This window comes from Serinus canaria, chromosome 1 (assembly GCF_022539315.1).
Source record: "Serinus canaria isolate serCan28SL12 chromosome 1, serCan2020, whole genome shotgun sequence".
Lineage (NCBI taxonomy): Eukaryota > Metazoa > Chordata > Aves > Passeriformes > Fringillidae > Serinus > Serinus canaria.
This window is the reverse complement of record NC_066313.1, coordinates 40,859,941-40,882,456: the sequence shown is the minus strand read 5'-3', so window position 1 is coordinate 40,882,456 and position 22,516 is coordinate 40,859,941. Positions and strand designations below refer to the sequence as shown.

General features: G+C 38.0%; 1 protein-coding gene across 4 annotated transcripts in view; it reads right to left on the bottom strand.

Annotated features, from left to right (window-relative positions):
* GRIA4 (glutamate ionotropic receptor AMPA type subunit 4) overlaps window positions 1–22,516 on the bottom strand; it is a 215,708-nt gene that overhangs the window by 45,079 nt on the left and 148,113 nt on the right. For 3 of the 4 annotated variants that reach the window (XM_009102785.4, XM_050978843.1, XM_018908441.3), the window contains exons 9-12: window positions 18,552–18,662; window positions 10,932–11,138; window positions 4,203–4,573; window positions 2,606–2,804 (exon numbers count right to left, since the gene is read on the bottom strand). In XM_009102785.4, the coding sequence (XP_009101033.1) occupies window positions 2,606–2,804; window positions 4,203–4,573; window positions 10,932–11,138; window positions 18,552–18,662 (888 nt within the window). Of the gene's footprint in view, window positions 1–2,605; window positions 2,805–4,202; window positions 4,574–10,931; window positions 11,139–17,033; window positions 17,256–18,551; window positions 18,663–22,516 lie in introns of those variants that run through there. The other variant, XM_009102787.4, reaches the window with a different exon arrangement.

Below are 22,516 nucleotides of genomic sequence, written 5' to 3'. Positions count from 1 at the left end.
CTCTCACTGCATGTGAACCAGAAAACAGGAGTATATAACAGCTAACAGTATCAAAGTTCCTCTTTTTCTTTATGTTTGCTTTAAAATGATTTTCCCTTTTCTGCTTTCATTCCAGATTTAAAACAGGCTGAGGAGGTGTTCAGAGTTTTTGACATTTTGATCAGAAATGACAAAATGATGAGAAAATGTCCTGAAGGCTCATCTTCAGCCAGATAATCACCACTGACAGAAAAGTTACACATGATTCTAATACCAAAAAGTGAATTGCTTTCAAACCCACAAAATGTTCGACATGGCACACAAATCTTCTGGTACTATTGTTTCAGGCTAGGTCTTAATTTATGAATTATGAAAAAAGCTTTTGTGTAAACATTGTCTGTCAATATTTTATCTTTCTCCTTGTTTTGTGAAAAATATTTTTAGAAATAGCACATAAAGTATCATTAAGAATTACCATATTGTGAGAGAGACAGAAATAATTTGAAAGCAGGTCCTTAACTGCACCATTTTAAAGAAAGTGAGCAACACAGTTTAAATCTTCATTAACCTTCATATTTTGCATATGCAATAGTATTTAGTATTTGAAGTTTCTCTCTGTATTTTGAAAGAAAAGTAAAAATAAAAAGAACAACACTGATTTTCCTTCTTTTTTCTCTTAGCCCTTTAAGACTGAAGTGAAAGAAGGGCTGTCACCTTAGACAGTTTTACTCCATCATAGTATCTTCTCTTTAAAATTAGAACTTGCATAAAATACTGAGAGTTTCTGTGTTTACAGAATGATTTAAAAGAACCATGAAATTTTTGTGACCAGTAGTGTTTCTACATCAAAATATCTGATCTCATTACTTCAAAACAATGGCTTATACAAGTATTTTGAAACTCTTAAGAAGAGAACTCCAGTCCTTTGTTCTCTACTATTTCTTGGGAAATTAATTTTTGCATACCATCACCTAACAAGTTTGCAAGCACTAGATACTCTTGAAAATGCAACAAGTTAATAAATACAAAGTTACATAAATCTGCCTGACCATCAGCATTATGTTTTTAAGTATCATCACATCTTCATTCTAGTAGAAAGAACTATTTGTGATGCATACATTGCAGTAACCACCTCAAATTATTATGGAATGAAACTCTAGTTCCAAGAATAAAATATCTAACTTTCCACAAAAAGAACTAAAAATGTGTTTATGGGTGAAACATAGGTGAATATATACAATCAATAGGAGGGACTGTACTAATTTAAAAAGTAGTATGATGAGCGTAGTTAGAAACCTTTTAGTGAGCAGTCCTCATTAAAAATGAGGTACCAAGCACCGTAGCCATTTCAGCTGGATACTTCCAGAATTCAGGTAAAGAGACAGATACTTAAATGTGTGCTTTTTCTTTCTCCAGTGTCTACAGAAGAAATCTAGAAAACTGGGTTAAACTGAACTCCTTGAGTAATTTCATGATATGAAGGTCCAATCACTGTGTTTGCTAAGTGGAATCTATATCTTCTAAATCATCTTTCTGCAGCTAATAGAACAGATTTGCAAGCTCTTCTATGGGGATATGTGTTGCAATAAAAGGGTTATTTCACTTGAGACGCTGTCTTTGAATGGATATTGTCTACAGTTTCCAAATGGCACTGAAAATTTTGTTAATGGTTTGCTGAGTTCAGCTTGGCCAAATTGAAAACAGTGAAGGTGTGTGTGAGTACCTAACAGAACTGCTTTCATTTAGGCTATTAGAAGAAATTTTCATTCCATCTTCTTGACTTCTAAAAATGGCTTAATCTCCAGATTTCAGCTAAATAATGACCTAATTAGCTGTGCAAATTTTCAAGGAAGGGTTACTGGCTCACAGCATTTATTCAGAGCTGTGTTTAGACACTACACTCACTTCGGTCAGCTGAGCTTAACTTTCATCTGCTGGAGTCGTGAAATAAAGCAAAAAGGACTGTTTACTATGTGCTGCCTGTGATGTCCAAGCTTCCTGCTTTCCAGCTGGCCAGTGATGAGGATTACATACCAACCACACTAATGCAGGAAAGCAAATGACAATGAAGTAATCAATAGAGACAGCACAGGCATATGAATGGCTATTTAGGCTATTTCCTAATGCTCCAACCACATCCCCTCGAGTTAAATTTTCTCTTTATTATCCATCTGAAAGTCAGCAAATTAAAAAATGCATTTCCTGCCCACCACCCAAGACCCTAAAGCAAAATGCACACAGCCAAATCCATAAGCAGAAACAAAACCTGCAAGACTCCACTTTACCATCATAGGCTTTCAATGCTGCACATCACTTCAGTACTGTAGCTTCACATGAATCAATAGTGCAATGCTGCTTTAATTATCACTTGCTTCAGTATCCCCCGGGCATCTCTTTTGCATCTCTTTTTTTCTTTTGACAGGATCAATAAGCTTTCCATAGATTAAAAAACTGAAAACTCCGACAAATGGTATTGTGGGGATAAAAATGTAGCTAAAGCATTTCAGGAGTTACAAAACTATACTGCATATAATTGCAAAGTCACATTATTTCATGTTTCCATCTTAAAAGCATTTTAAAAGAGTGGTTGGTAGGGATAGCTGCTCTAATGGACATGCCAACTTACTCTGAAGAACTCTTTGGTTGACCCTGAGTCCAGTGTTCCGTAAGCAATTTCGGTTTGTTTGGCAAGGTCTTCTGCACTCTCTATGGGGGAGACCATTCGCTCAACAGTCAAGAAAGCAGCGAGGTTAGCAGTGTAGGATGAAATAATGATGAGCGTGAAGAACCACCAGACACCTCCGACAATGCGACCTGAGAGGGATCTAAACATGAATAAGATAATGCACATTTTCCTGTCTCTTGTGCCACGAAAAGTGAGAGAGAGAGAGAGTGAGAGAGAGTGAAGGCACCATTATTGCTGAACATTTGTCATTAAGCAACAATCAATGGGAGGAAGATCGTTTGCATTTTAAATATTAATAGATGCTTCTACACTAGAAACTTAATGTCTACAGTGTAGTCCACTGTACCAATTTGTATCACACATACACAGAATCTTAAATCCTCTTGGACAGTAATCTCAGTGTTCCTATTATTTCAGGACATGCCTAAAAATAGGAAAAAAGTGTCAAAAAATACTGGGTAGGTAATCTCTTTTTGGAGACAAAAGCAAATCATGGTAGCTGAAAATCAGTAGCTTTCTTGGTTTCCTCTTAAAAAAAATGCTAAAGGCTTTGCGTATGGATTATGTTGGCTTTAGGATTAACATGTTCCTGTCACCCAGACTTCTCAAAAATTCCACAAGCTACTGCAATCGTTCACTGAACATTCATATTTTTCTTCTTTAAGAAGCAAGTATTTTGTGATAGAAGAGACATTTCTGTTAAGTAAAAAATAGTATTTTCCTTTTCAATACCTGTAATTTGACGAGAAGGTTGTTGCGGAGCAAGGCACATCCACTCTTAATCAGTACCAGTTTTATTGCTAACTTCAATAATAGAAGGAATAAACCAATGCTGAACACTCAAAATTTCACTGCAAATGGCTAAAATGAAGCCTTTAAGTTTGAAAGATTGGGTCATAATATTTAATTAAAAAGTTTTAGTTACTGCCCACTAAAGTTCCAGAACATCATAAAATGTTGAGAAATTCAGGGCTGAATGTATTAGACTAATCATTTACTAGATTATCATATATTATAGGACCAAACATGTAATAGATCTGAGGCATGTGCTCTGTTGCCCTAAGAGCAACACAGAGTAGCTTCTCAGAAACAGTCAAATATTATCTCTCACAGCAGCAATATTTGTGAAGCAGCACTATAGAACTTGAAACAGAAGTGGGACATTCCTTGATGCAAGGCAGATATTCAGCACAACTGTGTGCATGTCACGGTTGTAGCACCATGGAACTAATCTAGCAACAACACAGTTATTCAGAAGTCAACCCAGTGGAATTTCCCCTGTGTGAATTTGCTGTTTCTGACAGCTGTTTGGGGTTTATGCACATTGACATTGGAAAAATTATAGTAGTGACTGAAATTTGAAGTAGATTATCTGTTGCTCTTATCATGGCTGTTAAAAAATAAAAAGAAAAAAAAGAAAAGAAAAAGAAAAGGTTGAAGAATGAACTTCAAAACACTGCCAGGAAAATTAACGAAAGAAGGTTTTATGCTTCAGCGTTGAAGACAAAATGCAAATGTAAAAAGATTTGACACAAACCTTGGGGAAATATCACATCCTTGTTGCATAAAGGCACCCAGGGAAAACCAGAGGCTGTTGAATATGCCAAACTCATTGGGAGGCTGGTCACTGGGTCCTTCTTTCCCATCCTCTGGTTCTTCTGTGTGCCACTCATATGGACTAAACCTGCTAACTAGGAACAGGACCACACTGACACCAATGTAGGCAAAGACTATGCACATCCAGATCTCATACGCCAAAGGGTCCAAGAAGGAAAACACTCCTGGTTTAGATTTCTGGGGCTTTTTGATCATAATGGATATCCCCAAACTCATAAAAGGCTTAGAAAAATCAATGACCTCTTCTCGTACCAAAGTGATGGTCAGAGGCGCAACAGCAATCTCTGCTTTCTATAAAGAAAAAAGAAATATAGATGTATAGATTAATTGATGTGTGCTTATACACTTGGTAAGAAGCTAATTCCAAAAATATGTTATTAACATCAGGACAGCGTGGCTTAAATGCTCTTTGTAGCATTTTTCTTTTTCTTTCTATCACACTTTGCATTTACTCAATATGCTTTCAGTAAAACATGCACATTGCAGGTTTTTATTTCAAAGAATTATACAAATACTTAATTTTTCTGCTAAGGAGTAGACTCTTAAATCTTATAGAGGTGAGCAGCAGTATAAGAAGATCATTTTAGGCATTAATTTAGATTTAAATAAAGGAATTCAAGAAAGAATGGAAAATGAGAATGACCCTATTGTCACTGAATGTATAGAGACTTTTTAATTGTTATATTTTGGTAAGATATAATATTATTTTTAGGTAAAGCAGTTCATAGACTCAAGAAAGCTCCAAATGGCATGAGGCTGCAAAAGTGACTAACTGTTTCTGTGATTTAACTAAATTGCACAGAGCTGTCTCAAGGGACATATAGCCTAATAATACACAATTAGGTTTTAAACAGCAAAAAATGGCAAATATACAGGAAAAAGGTGTGCAAAATCATGTGCTAAGAGGATAAAATGCGTGCTGAATTCCCACTAGCGTCAGGAATATTTTTTAAATGTATTTCTAACATGTTTTTTGTATGACGATGCCAGTCTTGAATGAATCATTATTGATGAAGGTGATTATGGCTGCTAACAATGATGTCTGTATGCACCATAAAACGTTGGAGCTAAACTAATGCACTGCTTTTCTCCTTAGGGATGCTACACTGCATTAAGGTTTGTTCCTTGCCTAGCCTTGCCTTTTACACTAAAGCTGTCATGGCAGCAGTGCTTCAGATGGGAATTGTGTGGCGACCTGGGTCAAGGATGCACCTCTGAGAAGGGAACAGATGCAAGAGCTGCTGAAACCTGTGTCCTGCTCATCATCATGGTGCTGTGCCTAGGTACAGCCACAGAGCAGACCCTGTGCTCTGTGACCAGTGTGACTTCCATACAGCTTGTGGGCTCAGGAGAGAAACTGTATTTTGTGAACACTTTGTTGTTTCAGTGTGGCTAAAACATGCTGAAAAATAAGGATGTGCTCAAATAGTTTAATCCAGTGTTATGTCAATAGCTGGTGTGCCAAAGAAAATATTGAAAAGGAGCTTTTTTTGTCATGTTACAACTTTGAAACAGGTAAATGCATTCTAATGAATTTGTGGTTTTTATTTTATGTGATAATTCATATGGAGCCACATATGTTTCATGGAATTTAATTTTCAACCAATATTGGGTAGTTAAAAATTAAACCTATTTTAGCAGCTGTGCAATTATAAATAATTCAAAAGAACTGACTCATTCAATGGCCCAAAAATGCACATTTGTATTAAGATGGCTGTATATTAATCATCAGATTATATCTGTCATTCTGAAATAGTTGTGATGCAAACACCAAATTTTATATAAAGATATCACATTTAAAGCAATGCATCGGAAATCATTATTTTGCAAAGGTATCAGAAATTACCTCTGGTGCTAATGTCTCAGGTAAACATTATGATAACACTGCTAATTCTCTGAATTTTAATTTGCATTTTGTTATACAAGGCATTTTTTAAATGGCTTCTTAATCCCTTGTGATTACCTAAATCAGGCTGAAATAGGTGTTTTATGAAAACAGCTATTCTATGAGAAGGGTAATATGTCTAAAATATATTTTTAACTAGCCTGAAAATCATAAAATAAACTTAGTTTCTGTAGTCTAAAGACTGTAGGATGGTTTGAGCTACTGGCTTTTCTGCATATTTTTTTTCATCTCACTCGTGAGTAGCTTTTCTCCAGAAGAATGGTTTCCTTCTTTAGAGTCAACACCTTTTGGATTTCTGAATTTAGATTATTGAGAATGCCTAACGTGGAGTCCTTTAATTAAGCAAAAAGACTCATGGCAACTGTGATCTCTTCCTGCCAATCCTCTTTGTGTTTGTCACATAGCGGTATCTTCATTAATGCCGTGTAAATGACAGACCTGGTCACTGGCCTTCAAAGGTAACAGGGCTTTTTTGTATCTGCAGATTTCTACTGGGGTTAAAACAGAGTGTTTTCTACTTGTTTTGTTTTGTTTTGGTTTTTTTTGGGTTTTTTTTTTGTCTGTGTCTGCAGGAGTCTCCTGGGGTTAAAACACAGATTCCTGGGGCTTGTTAGCTTTCACCATGTGAGCTGGAAAAGTGACATCGCCATGTTAATGTGAATTGAGGAGATTTTGAATACCTACTTAGCACATTGCATATTAGATGTGAAATGCTGGAGAGGAATTATCTTACCAAATTTAAATGCTCAAATAGGATATGCAGGACTTGAACATCATCAGAACTGCTGCCTACAGTACTTGAAGGAGTTAAAGAGGAGAAATAGGAACTTAACCCATTTTTTTACAATAGTGATCTAGGATCAGATAATTCATAATTTAGATAAATCAATTTTATGCCAAGAAATCTAAAAGGAAAGTATATAGCTAGGTAATAACTAAATGCCAAAAAATTGGAGAAACTGCAGTCCCCCAGACTGATCATATTATTATTTTTGTAAGACTATTGTGTGCCATGTAAAGCCTACATAAACTCTTCATTGCAAAAGCTAAATAGTGAAAATAGCTGTGCATGATAATTATCAGCGTTTGTGCTTCGCCCAGTTAACATACACCATATAATTAGGGATTTAAATGATTAACAATATAACCATGGTGCAAAACAATTAATGATTTTGTTGCCACTGAAATCTGTTTTGACAAAGAGTAATGATACTTCACAGTTAAATCAACTGCATCTGTAACAGCATTTCAATCAGGGCTCCACCATTACCAAGTACAGATGCATTCAGGGGAGCCTTCCAATATTATAGAAGGAGACAAGATTGATTCTGATGGAGAGAGACATTTTCTTTTCCAGAATATATAATTACTATAACGTTGTGAATAAAAAATTTATGCTTGGTACAAGGATTGTGAAGGTAGTAAAGCGATCTGAGAAAAATCATGCAGAAACAGATTTTAATCTCAGAAGCTCGTGGCTTCTGAGATTTCAGACAGAAATGAGTTGTGACCTTTTGTGTTAAGCAATGAAAGAAAAGCTTTCTGTGTCAGGAGAATGAATATTTAATTGGAGCTGACTGCTAGTGAATTTGGAAACACCTGTTAAATGTGCTTAATGGCATTTCATCCCCAGCCACATTTCTTCTGTGAGCTAGATATCAAGGCAAATAGAATCCCCATGGACCACTGCATGCATGTGGATTCATCGGGGACAAATGACCAAGATTTCCTCGTAGTTTTTAATAATGTGCTAAAAACAAAACAGGAAAATAAGCAACCGTCCCCACCATGACATTCTGTACAATCTTAGCAAAACTGTACCCCACAGCATTTTATATGATGTTTCCTCTGGGACATGATGGAAAAATCAGCCATGGGGTTTAGAAAATGACTATCCTGCTCTGTGCACACCTGAGTGTCCAGGTACCAGAGCAACCTCTGATGCATACAGGTCTTAAAGGAACATGGGATAAAAGTTTCCCATGTCCATTCTCAGTAATAAGGATAGGGCTAAGGGGCTTTGGGTTAGAATGTAAGAGCAAGAGAGCAGAGGAACCTTTTGTGCCGTACAGAAAGAGTCCAATCTCGCCAGCCAGAGCAAAACTGTCTGTTAATCCATTAACATGGTTGGGAATTAAAAGCTGCGAAATGTTTCCCAAACAGATCATCTCGTCAACTGGCTAATTCAGTTGCAAATTCTCTCCCAGTCCTGGCTGCAAATAAAAAGCCTGGCTTGAAACACAGCCAACTACTCAGACTATTTGTGTTTATGATTAGGGGATCTATCAGAGAAGATGAACATACTCTTCTTCTAGCAGAGCTTTGCAGCGAAGTCTCTGCCTGACTGATTTTTCTGTTTTCTCCTAGGCCTGGGAACCTGATGCTCTGTAAATTGTCTGGCAAGGACTCAAGGAATTTGCAGGGAGGATGCTCTTGATGGATTCCCTGTGGAAATCTTCAGCAGAAAACATTGTAAGTAACAGAAAGGACAATTTCCTTTAAAGCTACACCTGTAGAAGTCCATTAAGCATGCTTGGCGTGGCTCTTGGCCTTAAGGCCTGGCACACTGGACAGGTCACATTGCTGCCATCAAAGTCACCCGACCTCTGAACCTGCGTGGCCTCATTCGAGCTGCGTGTAGGGAAAGGTCTCTGCTCCACCCCAGGGTCCAGCTGGGCTCAGGAATTGTTTTGGACAGTAATTATGGGCCAAAAATGTACAGGAGATCATTCTTGCATTTTAGCAGATTATTCCGGTGACTTCTGAAGGCCAGGGACGTTCCCTGGTTCCACTCATTCACCAGGATCCATACAGCCTCAAGGAGCCTTATGGCAGAGGAGCAAACGTCCTGGGCAGCAGCTGACTTCAGGAAAAGAGCAGCTCCAAGAGCTTTGCTGCAGCTCATTCCCAGGGCCCAGTCCCAGAATTGCAAAGAGACTGCAGCCATCCTAAACTGATAGCTGGAAAGAGCCTCCTCCTCACTCTTTCCATTACAAAAAATGAAGTGTTGGCCTTGTATTCTGGGCTGGCCTTCTTCATGGGGGTAATTTGCAACAGGTTCCTCATGCCTGTGAACTTCACTGATTTCAGCTCTGTTAAAAGCTGTAGGTGTTGACACATCTGTGTGAGCTTCCCTACAACACTTTGCATTTCAGTCTAGTCCTAGGGCAGCTTGGGATTGATGAGGTAATTTTTTTAAGATAAAAGAAGGAAAAAAAAATCCCCCATACAAACAGAAAATGAAAGTGTAATATCAAGTTTCCTCTATAATTTTCAACTAGATGATAGGCCACTGAAACTGTACATATGAACAAAAGAGATTTTTCATAAATAGTATGGATTTCTTGGATAGTTGAAAAAACATTCTAGTATAAAACAGTGCTTGGCCATTCCTGGGTTTGCTACTGCAGTTAAAAGCCAGAGAAGGAATAACCTCCATACTTGATAGAATAATTCTGAAAAATCTTTATCTTTTACTATCCTGAGAGTGGAGCTGTTTTCAAGACACTGAAGTAGATATACGTGCTTGGTGACATTCAGTGTTTCTACTCTTTAAAGAGAAAATTGAAGATGGCTCCTTCATGAACTTCAAAGAACGTGGAGGGTTTTGTCAACCTGATATAACCTTTCCATTCCAGTGGGGAAGGGAGATCACCAAAATTCTGGGGCAACATTTCCCACACTCCTCTGGCCCAGAGGCTGTTTCATTCTGCAGAATCCCTTGCACTGATGCTTAGGGACAATTTATCAGCTATGCTAAACTGGCAGGAGGGAGCTGAAATGGAACTGCTACAAAAGCCACGAGGCCTTTGCAATGTGTGGCCTGAACTGTCAATGGAATGGTGAAAAATGCAACTGGGGATGGATCAACTGGTATGCAGGAATTTTTTATGAGAAGGCTGAGGCATGTTATGAGCTCATGGCTGGAAATATTCACACCTGCGTAGTTTGAGGATTTTTTTTATTATTCCATCACTGAAATTAAAAATTTCTCTAAGAATTCTGAACTCTTCACAGAGTAGATACTAGCAACTGTAGTCATCAGCAAGTTCAGCTCTGAGTTTTACTACTTTTGATAACACCAGATATTGAAAATATTTATTTAGGTTTGTTGGAGCTATTTTCTTTTAAGTATTGGAACTTTATGTGTCAACAGAATTGCTAACTCTCATGGTATTCTGAAGAATCCTTCTCCAGAGCACTCTATAACATAATGTTCTCAGTTGTTAAACTTACCAGTTTTGATCTTAAATTTTGTAATTCAAGGTCATCTTAAAAGGGTGTCTGCATTGTGGATTGTCTAATTATGTACTTGTCTGTAGTGGTTTATTACCTGTGTATTATATATACAATGGTGGATTTTTCATTTCCCAAACTAGACCAAGAATCCCATCTTTTTAAAAAGATCTGTCCACCATTCCATGGAAATGAATTAATGAGTGATATTCTTCCCAACCAAGTTTTACAGTGTGTCAAGAACAGATGGTCTCTAACATTAATGAATTTTTAAGGGAGATACAAACTATGGATGTTCTAATGTTTCAAGGTACTAATTGAATAAATAGTAGAACTTGCATGAAACTATTAAGTTTTATCTTGAAAATATGTGAAAACTCACAGACCTGAAACAAGATTCTGTTTCTTTTCTGTGACCCCAAAATTAAATAAAATGCAAATATACTTCCTATTTTATGGCTTATACTATGATAAATTAAATCCTGCTTCAAAAATTGGTATGCTTACCCCATAAACAAGTTCTCCCACCATCCCATTCCAGATTTTTGTCTCTGGATCCCTTGCTCCATATTTTCCATCAGGAACAATGGCAATTTTGTACTTGATACCAATATGTTTTGCAATTTCTGATGCCAGATCTACACAGTATCCTTCAAACTTGTCATTCCCTTCAAACGTGTCATGGTTTTTCTTGAACATAACATATGGGGCTTCCTATAATGAAAGAAGTAGAACTGTAAAGGAGAAGTGTACCGAATATAGTCTGAAAAAAACCAAACATGTCATGAGCTAACTGAACAACACGCAATTTATAAAAAGTTCATGGACAGTATTAGCAGGTTTAAATTAAAATGTATGAACAGAAATCCTTCTGGCAAGATGCACTCTTCACACTAATTTGGGTTATACATTTCACAAGAATTATCGACCTTACTTTGTTTTAAATGGCAGACCTTAGTGCAGTATATGGTAAATTTAAAGTATGAATTGAGGCTGGGCCTATACAGTGCAAAGGGCTGTGAGATCATGAAGGTACAATGTAGACTTCTGACTTCAGTGAGTAAGCATATCCTCTAACATAGTGGGGTTACTGCCTATGTAACCTCAGATGCAGAGCCTGAGTGGCTTCCCTTCTTGAGGTTTAGAATGCATAGTTCCTAAGAGGCTACATACATTTTAGTGAGAACACAGAAATACACTCCCAAGGAAATATGCATCTTCCCTTTAAAATAGACAGTGCAGATTCTGCAAGGTTGTTTAGGATGAACTTAAGTGATATGCATGGACAAGAATGGTATTAAGTTGACAGTGACTTTACATGTATGAAGAAGAAGTACCAAATATTTTGGGACAGTGAGTGCCATTGAGAATGAGTAAAACCTGTCTTCAAGAGTGGATCTTGCATTCCCTGTATAAACCATACTATCACAATAGTGATCATTATGCAACTGGGTAATCAAGGTAATTTTTTTTAGCTCTATGTGAATTCAGACTTTAGAAATTATCAAGTAAAACTATACTTTCTGATGGCATTTTAAATTCACATAATTCATATACAGAGCCAGTTCCAGCTGAAATATTTGTCTAACATAAAGGGTAATTTAGATCACCCTTTGTTTGAATTTACATCACAAAATATTGGCAACTTAAGTTTTCTCTGTGCTACCCCAGAAAATGTCGATCTTTTGACACTAACCTTGCTAGTATTCTGCCCCATTCCCACCTTTCCTACAGACATAATTAGCACAAGAAAAAAAAAGAACATGAAGTGCAGCAATGCCTGCTTCACTGAAACTACAAGAACGTCATCTGTAAGCAACAACAATTTTGTAACCTCTATTAAGTGTCTAACAAGGGAGGATTGGTGCTATTACATGAGTGCAGTCCAGTGAGTGCCTTTGCCTGAAGAAAGTTTGCATCTTCAAAGGAAAGCTGCTGAGTATTACCAGCAGCCTTCACTTTTTCTTGTATTCCTATCCCTTCTTAAATCACTTTGATCTCAACCACTGGTCATCTAGAGGAAGAGAGGGAGAAAAGCAGGGAGATCTTGACCAAGTTCTTGATTTTTGGAAGTATTTTGGCCATGTGTATAAAATGTTCTTACCTCACAAAGACTTTTTGTTCACATGAGAGGAAGAGCCAAAATCTGTGCCTTTCCCCATATGTTATTGCACACAAAAAGGTTTAAAATAAACAGAGGTAAAAAAGACTCTGTCCTGTCTGTGATTTAGCCAGCTGCTTGCTAGAAGGGCAACAAAGTCTGTCCACTGTCCTACATTTGTGAACTCTCCTTACAAGCTTCAGCTACATTGCTTGCTGCGCTTCAAAAGCAATTTTGCTTTCCAAAGACCAGAGTCAGTGATTTCCAGCTCTTCTGATTCAGCCATAAATCCCCAGCCAAAGGCATGCAACTAGAGTCACAACAGGAGATAATTCTGGCGATGGACTCGAAGAGAACAGGCACAGTGAATGCCAGATCAGCTTTCTTCTTCCTCCAAAACTCAGACACTGTGCTTCTACCTGCACCTCACCACTGGCAGGACTGCTGCAAAAAAAGCAGTCTTAACTGTTTTAAAAGCAGTTTTAACTGTTTCTGCACAGCAAAGCCAAGTGACAGAGACCTAAATTTTTCTGTTAAAAGTTAAGTGAACTTCAGCCCTACTACCCAGGAGTTCTGTGAGGGAGCACTGAGTAGGGAAGTGGAGTGGCCCAAGACTGTCCTTGGTAGGTACAAGCAGAGACCATCCCATGCAGAGATCTGACAGGGATCTCTTGTGTACCTGGAGGAACTGCATTGCTTCTCTTCCCCATCCACCTCCCTTTCTTACACTGATCTCACTGGTTTAGGGCAAAATACAGCAGGGACTGTTTTTCATAATGCAATTAGCTTATAGAGTAAGGTAGCATGCCTTGCTGTGACTGCTTTCAAAGAAGCAGCAACTGAGTATGGTCTGCCAGTGTGGAATGGCAAAATTAAAGACAGCAGCAACACCTATTCTCATTTGCTTACTATGTTGATCTTTCCCTCCTAACCTATTTTATTCTTTAATTCCTGTGCCTACTTTACCTGCCAAGTAATCAGATATCTATTTTCAAGGTAGAATTTGATGGAGCAATGTGGGTGGGACTGCATGAGAGTTTCTGGTAAAGACTGTTTTTTTAAAAAAATAAATAAAATAGTAGCCCTAGTTTTAAATCCTGTCCATTTCAGACTTTGAGGAAGCCTCAAATTGATGAGGTGTTCAGTTGTTATAATAAAAACACAAAGACTTGACTGAAAGGCAAGTTTTACTGGTTTGCTAACAAGGTCAACTTTCAAGGTCACACTGTGAAGTCATGAAATATCTGAATTGATCAATAGCAGGTACTTAGCCATATCTTGATGCTCTTTTCTATCTGTGGCACTGAAAAAGACCTTTTTATTTTGTATGATCCCTTCCAATAGCATTTTCAAAGTTAGTAGTAATGTTGGTGTAATCGGGGTAGTCTAAAAATGCAAGGGCTGCAAGTTGTCTGTGGAGAGGTATTATCTTCTATTAAATCAGCTGAAATAGCTGAAAACATAGGCCTACTTTTTAATTGTTTCCAGTTTTAGCATCTTGTCTAATAGAAAGATTATCTCTGCCCACCATCTTTGTGCTTGCTGTATTTTTGGACTATGAGCTTTTAACCTACTGATATAAAACACACCTCTGACTTACTGATGAATGACGTTTAGTATTGCAATATTTGCAAGATTTCACTGATTAAGAATATTCTATGGAGTACTGAATCAAGGAAAAGTCCACATTGAAATGACCAATGACTAGCACGGAACAGATATTTGAAATGGTGCAAGCTTTACTTATATAATTCACAATTTCATAACAATACTGAACATTTGCAAATACAAGTTGATGTCTGCAACAATTACCTTTATAGATGTAAACAGATCATTCCACCACATTGCCACAAATTCATGTGTACAGTTAAATGCTCACAACTGATGATTCATACTATAAGGGAAGTCGGACAAAGTAACTAACCCAAATAACAAACAGATTTAAACTTGGTTCTCCTATTCCAAAGTGGATTTCAAAATATTCACCATTGCAAAAATAATTTGTAAAAGTGACAAATATCTGTGCAAGGAAATTTCTAATTTTTAGAACAGCTGTGGGACACATTATCACACTTTATTCTGAAAGAAACTTCTGTAAATGTCAATGGAAGGGTTTTTTGGTGACTTTTTTTTCTTTTTCTTTTTTTTTTTTTTTCTTCTGAATAAAGTGTCCAGGATTCGGTTTGAAGTCTTTATTATTTTCATGCAACAAACTTCATTTTTTTTCTCCAGTCTACTGAAGAATTTAATTAATAAAGTTTCTAATGAAAAAATATTTTTCTATTATGCGAAAAAAGCCTATAATTAGAATTTCTGAGGTAAGACTCTATCAAGAATATCAGTCAAAACAGTGATGGTGATTCTCAGTCACCTAATGAAAGTTGCCTATCATCTTAGATGCCCTAAGGTGACTTGCTTGACCCCAAGGTGCTGTTCTGCAGGTGCTTTGTGCTTGCCTTTTACAGACAGGTCAGATACCCTCAGTACCAGGCATCCACCTATAGGCCTCTGAATCAATTTCTAAATCTTTGTGGAATTACAATCTTGGGGCAAATCTTACCCCACCTGCCTGGAAAAGTACATACACCAGTTAAAACATCCAGAGGGAGAGCTTACATAAACAGCATGAGACAGGCAGGGGTGACCCTGTCAGTGTAAGAAATGGGGGACAGGCTGTGTATCCTAGAGCATCTTGAATGTCACTGAATGCAACTGAATCAATACCCTTTGTAAAGTCATCCACACCTAGGTGACTTGGTTGTGAACTGGATCCTGCCATTGAAACTTGATCTGCCAACACCAAGGATATCTCATTCAGATATTGAACTGTAAGCACAATTCAGATGCAGCTCACCATCAAGCTTTGGTTTTAAAGGAATTTTGTGATTTTAAAGTTTTGCAGTCTCAGAGTTAAGTACGGAGTTGGCTCTATCATGAAATATATTGGAGAGTTTGGATTAGTCTTCCGAGCCTACTTCCCTAGATTCTTCCCAACTTGGGACCATATTTCTGAACCTGCAGAATTAGACATGATCATTCTCCCTAGCAAGACAAGTCCCTTGCTTTACCTTAGTGTTAGAGCAGGGCTGCAAAGAGCATCCCTTCTCCCGTCATGCAATGAGCCTACTGTGCATTTGGAGGTGTTGCCATGCCTCTGCACAGGTAGGAAATCTGTCCTTCCCAGAGTGCAGGAGGCTGTGCATCACATGAGGTGCAGAATAGGAGCTATAAAGGCAGTTGGTAAAGAAATCAGCTGCCCCCTGCTGCCTCCTCTCTCTGGACCGCTACTGCATCACATCGCTAATGGGGATAGGCTGAGAGCCTAAACCAAATTTGTAAAATAACTTCTATGTGCTTTCACTATGTTACAAATGAAGAAAACATTTTGCCAAGTAGAAAACACTGTACTAAGTTCTTTGGGTGCAGAGCTGATTCATTATAATGCAGTTTCTATGCAACAGGCATACAGCCACACTACAGCAAAGTAAGCAGAGACACATAAAAGCTGAAGAAACAGAGACAAATCAACTTCTGCTATTTGGCTTTAGGCAAAAATTAAAGCGAGCCATGCTGAAAATCTGTAAGCTTTTCCTATGCTGCCATGACATCTGTCTTTGAAGACCGAAAAGTCTGACAGCACTGCTTGCAGAAGCTTTTCAGTTTAATGCATGCAACCAAAATCAAATGTGTCATCTACAATGGTTCAACTTCCCTTCAACATGAAGAGGGCAATGAAGAGGTGAAAAAGTCTCTGTGGCATTTGCAACATAACAAAGAAGAGAAAAATAACAGGAGTCTGAAAGTTATCCTAGTTAAATATTTCTTTTCTTTGTGTGTATGATCATATGCTTGCAGATGCTAAATCCATTGTCCTAGCAAGCCAATATTAAGAATCATGGTTCTATTCTGCCTTGAGCATCATGTGTGCAGCTCCCAGAGGAGTACATGGGAGATGGGCATGATAAGGCAAAATTCACCATATATTCTTATTCAAACCAAATTCCAATATATTTCTCTTGCACTGTGATTTTGAAACATGGAAAGGGGACAGTTTTGATCAAGAAGCTGTGCTGCTTTCAATTAACTGCATTTATCCAAAAATGACATGCTGCATTAACACAGGGCATGCTTTGGAATACTAATCCAGCTTTTTGGTTTTGCAAACGATCCCATCAGTCCCTTCAATACAGGGACTGGAAAAGTTCTTTTGAAGATAACATTTATTATGCACATCAAAATGCTTCAATGCAAACAGGACAGGCAAGATAACACATTTTAAAAGCTTTCTTGTTTTCCTTTTTTTTCCTTTCTCGTGAACAGAAACCTTTTCTATAACTTTTCATTATTATATTTTACTCGCTTCTCCTAAGCTTGGAGCTATTTATGGAAATTACAGTATTCATGTGTGAGAGCTTCAGTCAAAGGTATCAGGATTGGTTTGAGAGGAAAATTTCGACTGAAAGCTTGTAATTCACATCGTTCTCTTCTCAGCTTGGCAAAGTTGAAGGTTAACATCATCTGTTCTAGACATTTCAGATTAGTCACAGAACTTTTCTTGGTGGTTCAGTGCCTGGTCATCCAGTCAGAGGAACAGTAATCCATATGGAAAAATTAGCTCAATGTTACTAGACTGGTGGTTAATACTTGAGCCTTAGTTAGGAATGTTCGCAGCATCTTGGGACTCTTTTCTTCCTTGATCAATTTCTTAAAATAGGATTCTTCATCAGAGGCTGAAAAGAGGAGGACTGTACTGAAGTATATTTTTTCCATCACCAAGTCTTTTTTTTTTGTTTTTTTAGGAAAAAGATACATATATTTAAAATTTCCCATGCAAAAATAAAATTAAAAGTTACACAGTTTGGTTAGGAGTTACATTCTGAATTCCTGTACAGTAGTTTGGTTGTTTTGTATCCTGGAATGATAACCTTCAATGGGAGATTTGTTAAGACATAATTAATTCACAAATGCTGATACACACAGCTGAATATCTGGTAATTACCTGTATTTTTAGTTAGAAAATGTCTTGATGCTTTCCTTTGGATTACTTTAAACTCTGTATTGAGTTAGAAAATTATTTCTTTATAACACCTACAGAACATTCCTTCCCATTTGAGACACAGTTTATTGGGTTAACATGTCTTGTCTAAATGAGGCAGGTGAAAAGGGCAGTGAACTGAGATGTAAAATCTTAAAAGCGGTCATGTAAAGGTCACCCTTTGCCAGCTGGCTTTGATAAACATCAGCTTTAAAGGGCATATCTGACTTCAGAGGAAAAAAAAATGTTAAAACATTTTGTTTAAAATACAGATTTGTAAGAAACAATTGTTTTGAAAAATTGTGAATTAAAAATGTAAATGAATGAAGCAACTCATTCTCCTTTGCAACCACTCTTTAAAAACAAAATAATCCTGGAAAATCAAACTCCAAATCTATATAGATTTTATTAAAATGGAAATATTACTGCAATGCTGAATGAACATTAAGAATGCATCTACAAAATTCATGTTTTCATTCACAATTAAGAATAGATAATCCAGTTTTGACTGGCTGACTGAACCATACTACTTAGAGCTTTAGCTCTTGCTAAAGTCAATTACTGAGTTTATAATTTACCAAGAAAAAGGGACACTGGCATTATAATAATCTCATTTTATACCCTCTGTTCTATTCTGTCATTTAAAGGTTTTGGGTTTTTCTTTTCTTCCAGTGTTCTGTGAATCAAGATTTATCAATTAGAGGTTGTAAGAACTCATATCTCTGAGACTTATTTTAGCAAAAAATGGAAAAGACTGAATTAAAGTAAAAGTTACCGCAACTCAATTTTTAAAACCTGATTTCAAGTGAATCATTATATTAAAAGCATACCAAAAAAAAAAAATCTGTGCAGACATGACAGTCAGTATAATTAAGATATATGACTCTCATCCTCCCACCAACCTAGCAACTGGCAGACTAAATTAGATCATAACTAGAAATGAGATTGTGTCACACACCAGTATGAGCATTAAAAAAAGGAAACACCTTACCAAAATTGTAGTTACAACTACTGTTCTATTCTCAATGGCTGCAGTGTCATTTCCAAGTGTAGGTTCATGCTGAATCAAAACTAATTTATCCATGTCATTCCAGTAACCAACCTGCAAAACAAAATATATTTCATTTGCAGTAAGGCCTACATTCTGCATAACAACAAATATAAACTACTTTAAGAACAAGAGTGATCCAAAGACACAAGGTAAATCCCATTTTCATTACCTCAAAGCCTTCCTGGGGCATAAATGAGATATAAGAATTTTTTCTCCCCACAAGAATATTTTCATTTGTTAGTCCTCCAGATCTTCTGGTCTTAGACAGAGGAATGAAAGACATCTGGATGACAGTTTTGCAATCCCATGGCTGATCTCAATTCCTTGCTCCATCATGGGCTTCCCAGGAGACCCCAGCTCCAGGATTTATACCAGGCTTGTTCCACTTAACTGCTAGCACTGACCTTTTATTAGCTACATTAGAAGCCCTGTTATTTGTGCTTTTTTTACACTCACAGGACAGAGAGTACCAGCAGGCAGTGACTCAGCTCATGCAGGATAAACATCCCTCCTAGAAAGGTGCTTGCTTTTCCCATTGACTGCAAAGCATGGTGAGACTGAACTCTTCCTAAATATATCTCTGGGAAGTGCCTACAGGGAGGTGGAACAAATCAGGTTTTTCTCTCCTTGGCTGCATTTAGGCTGCCAAAACCCTTCCCTGAGCAGCTTTAAGGTAAAACCCTTGTTCGTTGCTGGCAATGAATTTCTCTAGAGTCAGATTTGAATCAGTTGTCCTTGTAATCCCATGGAAGAAAACCCCTTTCCCCCTTTGTGCCCACTCTCTTTTCTACAGATAGAACATGGCTGTGCATCCATTAAAAAGGCTGCTGGGGCTTCTTTCCTCTGACCCAGCACTGACAGCACTCAGCTCCATGTCAAATGGACAGCATGAACCCAACCCTGTCAGTACACAGTGTTTGAATCCCACCTCAAGGGGCTCCCCTGCTTGCTGAGAGCCTAATCAGCTGGGAGACTGATCTTTCTTCCCAGCATGATTTAACAGACACATGATCTAAAAGGTTTCTATCAAAGAGATGCAATTCAACCAGGCACGGCTCAGTTTCTGGGAGCACCTGGGGACGAGTCAGCAGCAACTGCCCCTTGCTCCCTTCCTGGATTAATTAGGAGTTCATGAGACCAAGAGTTGGGAGAGAGGAATGCCTTGTTTATCTTACTAGAAAAGGAACAGGAATTTTAACAGAAAGTGGGCTCCAGGCAGAACTTCAATGTGAAGCAAACATGCACAAACTGTATATACACAAGTTCTGGTATATTTAGTTGAAATGTGCCTTTTCTTTTTGAGACTGCTCTTACAGTACTGGAGCCTTGATTTAGGTGTCTGCAGCTAACAGGAAGTGTCAGCAGTGCTGATGTAGTGGAGGGGAAGGTTTTCCTCCTTGTAGTATGCACCTCTAACAAATATTCCTTTTCAGCCAGACAGCCACATAGCCACAGATAAAATTGATTATTGAAAATGTGGAGTTCTCGTCAAAAAAATGTGACCAGCTAAAGGCAAAATATGTTCACCAAAATCTGGCAGTTTGGGAAACTATTATAATGGTGAATGATGATTTTTCATTGTGCAGTTCTTCACTGCTATAAAGTTCAGAAGGAAAGCAGAATACGAATGATATACTGTTCTACAGAAGTAAGTACCATATCAAAATTCAGACAGAGATAAAGACATTATTTGAGAAATGACAGGCATTTTTTGAATTTTAGCTTTTGTGCATTGGTGTGAACTTGTATGTACTCGGTGCTAACCTGCACTGAAGTAACTCTGGAACTAGATTACTGAATAAATATGAAAGATATATCATGACACTTGTATAAAAGTATAGAGATACACAGTCACTTTGAGAGCACTGAACAACAGTATGCTTTCCCATAAATACCTCAGCTCCACAAGGAAAAAAAATCCTCAAAGGAGACGATTGAATTTAGCTATAAAATACCTTCAATTCTAATTGTGTTGCAATTGAACTTCGTAGCAGTTGCATCCACTTATACAGAGGCTGAATTTATCTTTTAGGAAAAAAATAATGCAAAAATATTTGCCTCAAAGTAAATTTGCCATAACAGTTTGGCATTTGAATGAACAGTGTTCTTTCTGAAGGCCTGTGCACCTTGTAGTAACCACTGAAATGATCCTGTTGGAGCTCACAGTCCACTGAGGGCAAGCAAAGACTGAAACATTTTGATAACTAGTTTTCGTGTTGCCAATTTGGAATTCAGAAGCCAAATCTTAGACTGTCTTATGCATCCAATGTTTTGTTTACTTTTTCTTTTTCATTGTTTTTATTTTTCATTTTGGTGATAGGATGCATGGTAAATGACACAATTACAGATTTATTGAGCTGGGAAGGGACTTCTGGAAGTCATTTGGTCAAACCCCTTGCTCAGCCTAAAGCCATTTGCCCAGGACTGTGTCTGGATGGCTTCTGAATGTCTCCAAGGATAAAGACTTCACAACCTCCCTGCTCAACCTGTGGCAATGCTTGGTCACTCTCAGAGTATGAAAAGGTATCTCCTAATGTTCAGAAGGAACCTCCTGTGTTTCAGTTTGTGCTCATCAGCTCTAGTCCAGTCCCTGGGCACCAGTGTGAAGCCTGAATCACTTGATCACACCCCTTCAGTCACAGGAACCATTCCATTACATCTCTGTGATCCTTGTCCTCCCAACCTTTCCTCTCACCAGCAGGTTTTGTTACTGCTCTGCAGAGAAGAACCGAGTAAGAAGTGCTGCATAGATGAAACTAACGTGAGCATAGGCTAATATTTCCCATTTTACTAAACCATGTGGAAGCCTGCCTCTGTCTAGCTGTGCCGTTTTTTAATGGTCTCTTCACATGTTTAAAGCTGTGGGCAACAAAAATCACTTTTCTGAAGATTAGATCCATGCATTACTCTGACTGGAAAGGCAGCTGGGTGACTCATAAGTCATGTTATGTTGGACATGAGAAGAAGACATTAATAGTGAAGCCTCTTAGTTCAATTAAGTACAGTCATTTCTCACATATTGTATAGGATTTGTCAGGCTGGACTACAGAACTGGTCCAACAATCACATATAAAGCACTATCTAATACATGAGAAATAAAATCTTGTGAGTAGCCAGATCTGTCAAAGCTGTTATGACTTGTTATGTCAAATACAGGTAAAGACTTGGGAGTAGCAGAGAGGCATGACTGAAAGGTAAGAAAAGCACCTTGGGCCTCCAGCACAGCTCAGACATAGCTCCTCTGTTTGCAATCACCTTCCCCTTAAACTGCAGGCAAGAAGAGAGGAAAGGGACATCCCTGCAGTGGTGCCAGACTGACACCTCTCCCATAACAGGTGACAAAGCTTGAAACATCAACTCTTTTCAAAAGTTTGCTGGCAAGTAAATTCCCTAATGAGTTACTGAAATTGTGACCTAATTAAACACATCTATTTGCACCTTGTCTTCCCTCCTGTACAAGAGGGAATAGGGGATAGAAAGGGCATAATTCACAGTTTCCTCCAGTGTCCCCCAGCCACCCGTGTATCCTCCTGGCTGGCAATGGTGCGGCATGGAGACTGGAGGGAAGCTGGGCTGGTAGTCAGATCAGACACACTTTTTGGAACAAGGCAGCTGACTTCCCAAGAGAGGAAACACAAACTCACCTTTCCCAATTTATTCTTCAGCCATCTGTCACACTTTCAAAAGACAACTGCACAAACAGGCCCTATATGCAGGCACATGCTTTGCTTTGGTCTGTGGCTCTATACTGTGATATAGTGGCAGTTTTTTCATCCAAGTGTGTAATTCTGCTCTGGGTCTGCAGTTTAACACTCTGCCTCCCCAGCTCTGTGGCAGGTAACTGTCTCCAGGGACACACAGTTCACCTGATAGTATTTGCTGCCCTTGTCACCTCTGGCCAACAG